The 2979-nt window shown below is 53.6% G+C and overlaps 1 protein-coding gene across 2 annotated transcripts in view; it reads right to left on the reverse strand.

Moving 5' to 3' along the window:
* Window positions 1–2474, reverse strand: part of fmoda (fibromodulin a) — a 4177-nt gene extending 1703 nt beyond the window's left edge. The window contains exons 1-5 of one of the 2 annotated variants that reach the window (XM_060069669.1): window positions 2339–2474; window positions 1274–1673; window positions 672–794; window positions 391–531; window positions 1–267 (exon numbers count right to left, since the gene is read on the reverse strand). The exon at window positions 1–267 is cut by the window's left edge and continues 1 nt beyond it. In XM_060069669.1, coding sequence (XP_059925652.1) covers window positions 1–267; window positions 391–531; window positions 672–794; window positions 1274–1630 — 888 coding nt within the window. In that variant the 5' untranslated portion in view covers window positions 1631–1673; window positions 2339–2474. Of the gene's footprint in view, window positions 268–390; window positions 532–671; window positions 795–1273; window positions 1694–2338 lie in introns of both variants that reach the window. The other variant, XM_060069670.1, reaches the window with a different exon arrangement.
* Window positions 2475–2979: the final 505 nt, after the last annotated feature.

The following is a 2979-nucleotide window of genomic DNA, read 5'->3' on the forward strand; positions in this document are numbered from 1 at the left end:
TTTGATCTGATTGGCCTGCAGATAGAGGTGCTCCAAGGTGGTGCTGACCAGGGGAATCCTCTCCAGCTTGTTGAAGCTGAGGTCGAGCTCCACCAGGCCGCTCACGTTGAAGGTGTTGCGCGGGATGCCCTTGTCTGTGAGCTGGTTGTGGGCCATGCGGACGTACTGCAGCTGGGGGACGTGAGCCAAGAAGTCCTCGGGCACGGTGTCGATGGCGTTGGACTCCAAGTACAGCTGGTGGAGTTCCCCCGGGAGAGCCTTGGGAACCTGCCATCCGGCCACACAGGACAGGGGTTTTGGGGGGGTTAAGCTTTTTCTCTCCGAACTCAACTCATCACGAGCAGCCGTGGTTTGAGCAGCCGCACGTTTCCAATCAGACAAACGCCGTACCGTCTTCAGGTGATTCCCGCTGACGTCCAGCAGCACGAGGGACTTCAGTGCCTTCAACGACGTGCCCATGTCGGTCACCACGTTGTCATGGAGATACAGGATGGTCAGGTTTTCCATTTGGTCGAGCTCTGCGGGGACCACCTGTGGGACAGCGATCAACAAGCAAAAACATTGGCCTACCGTCAAACCAGTTTAGATGTGGTCCATGGCTCCGCAGCCAGAGGGGACCCTGGCTCAGTGTTGGGCCCTGTTGGGCCCTGCGGTGGGCACAGGAACCCTACCTTCTCGATCTTGTTGTGGTTGAGCCGCAGGTCTCGCAGAGAGCCAGGGAGGTTGGCAGGGATTCGGGTCAGGTTGTTGTGGTGCAAATAAAGACGGTCCAGTCCTTGCATTTTGGCAAAGGCCTACAGACAACACAAACAGACACAGACACAGACACACACACACACACACACACACACACACACACACACACACACACACACACACACACACACACACACACACACACACACACACACACACACACACAGACCAACACACACACACACACACACACACACACACACACACACAGTCACACACCAACAGACACACAAGGCGCATGAGACAGGCTTACTAGGATGAGTGAACAGTTACAAACGGTAATGTTAAGGTCAATCTGCACCGCTCCTGTGCTACGTGTAACGTGGTCAGCATTATTCCTCGCTGCGTTTATCCCTCACATACACTTCCAACCACAGATGCAAGCAGTCTCTTGACAACCAGAGCCGATGACCCTCACCACCACAGACGCAGCATCATTACACACAGCGCTCCCTAAGCCCCCCCCCCCCCCCCCCCCCCCCCCCACCACCCAGAGGAGACCAGATCTGAGGCCGACCTGCTCTCCGACGGCGTCAGACGCCAGCTGGTTGTGTTGCATCAGGAGCCACACCAGGTTGGTGGCGTTGACCATGGCCGAGTCGGGCACGGCTCTGATGGCGTTGTTCTGCAGGTACAGGTACTTCATGCGGGCGGGGATGCTGGGCATGGCCGTGAGGCCCCGCCCGTCGCAGTACATGGCGACGGGGAACGTCGGGGGGCAGTCACACTCCTCGGGACACCCCCCTCCGGCGCTGTCGGCCTGGAGGAAGCCGTGGCCGCGGGGGTTGTACAGCCAGGCGAAGGGGTCCCGTTCCTGGGAGAGGCAGGGAGGCACCAGGGCCACGAGCAGCAACACGGCAGCCGCACCACGCATGGTCAGGGACGTTTACAGACACTTTCACTGGAACCTCCGTAACCTACAGGGGGTGAAGGGACCCTGTTGTCACAGTTGACTATGAGGTGTTGGTGTAACGCCGACACTTTTATACAAAATGTAATAATTTCAGGTAAATGTCGTGTTGGCTTGGAGGACAACCGTAGCTTATTCACTAACTTTCCCCCAAAGGTAACAAAACATGGAAACACCTATCTGGTGTAATATTGATCGCCATGAACAAAGAGCAAGCTTTGCAAGTAACAAGTTATGTAAGGATTGTTCAAATAAGTTAAGTAAAAATATGATTGTATGAATTAAACTTATACATATGGTTGGGAAAATAATCATGCGGTACACAACATACAACAAATTATCTGCACAAATCTTTTTGTGTCATGGGTTTCCATTAAAGAACATATTGTTCTCATCTTGTCAGGGTTGTAAAACCATTAATAAGTATGTTACTCGGGAGAGGGAAAACCCTTGTTAACATAGTATTTCACTCAGTGACCAGCTAACAAAGCAAATGCAAGCAAAAGATTATGTAAAATAAAAAGTTTTATGCACAAACATTAGGAAGTCTCTTTATGCACAATAAACAGCTAACACCCAACATGTACACAGATGCATCCGACACACCCAAACCCCCAACCCCCCCCCCCCCCCCCCCCCCCCCCCCCCAAGACACACACACACAAACCCTACCTGTTCGAACAGACTGTCCCGTACTCCACTTCCCCAGCCGCTCCTACAGCTTGTCCGCGAATGAAAGGGACCAAGCCATACACTTTGTAAAAATTGCCCCCCAGCCCCCCTCCCCTTTTTTGCCTGTATCCCCCCCCCCCCCCCCCCCTTCCCCGACACCACATCCCCTCTGGAAACCCACTGCATGGTTTAGTTTACGGCCTCCCCCACCTAGCTGGTCCCTTCCTTCAACGAGGCATGGACACCCGCCCCCACCCACGAAACATCAGCCCCCACCGCAGCCAGAGTCCATTTCGGGAGGTTCCTTCATCACCAGAGACGGTGCTGTGAGATGGAGCGAGGGGGCTGTATAGGATTGTTTCCATCTGTGGGCAGCAGACACTCCCAGACGAATCCCCCTAAACCCGGTCCATCCAACTCACTAACACTGACCCTTAGGAAAGTACTTACGGAAGAAGTAATTACACATAACAGTCACGACAAGCAATTAAAGGTGAGGTGGTATTGCACTTTGCATGTGTGTGTGTGTGTGTGTGTGTGTGTGTGTGTGTGTGTGTGTGTGTGTGTGTGTGTGTGTGTGTGTGTGTGTGTGTGTGTGTGTGTGTGTGTGTGTGTGTGTGTGTATGTATGAGTGGGAGCAT

The sequence above is a fragment of the Gadus macrocephalus genome, chromosome 13 (assembly GCF_031168955.1).
Source record: "Gadus macrocephalus chromosome 13, ASM3116895v1".
In the NCBI taxonomy this organism is placed as follows: domain Eukaryota; kingdom Metazoa; phylum Chordata; class Actinopteri; order Gadiformes; family Gadidae; genus Gadus; species Gadus macrocephalus.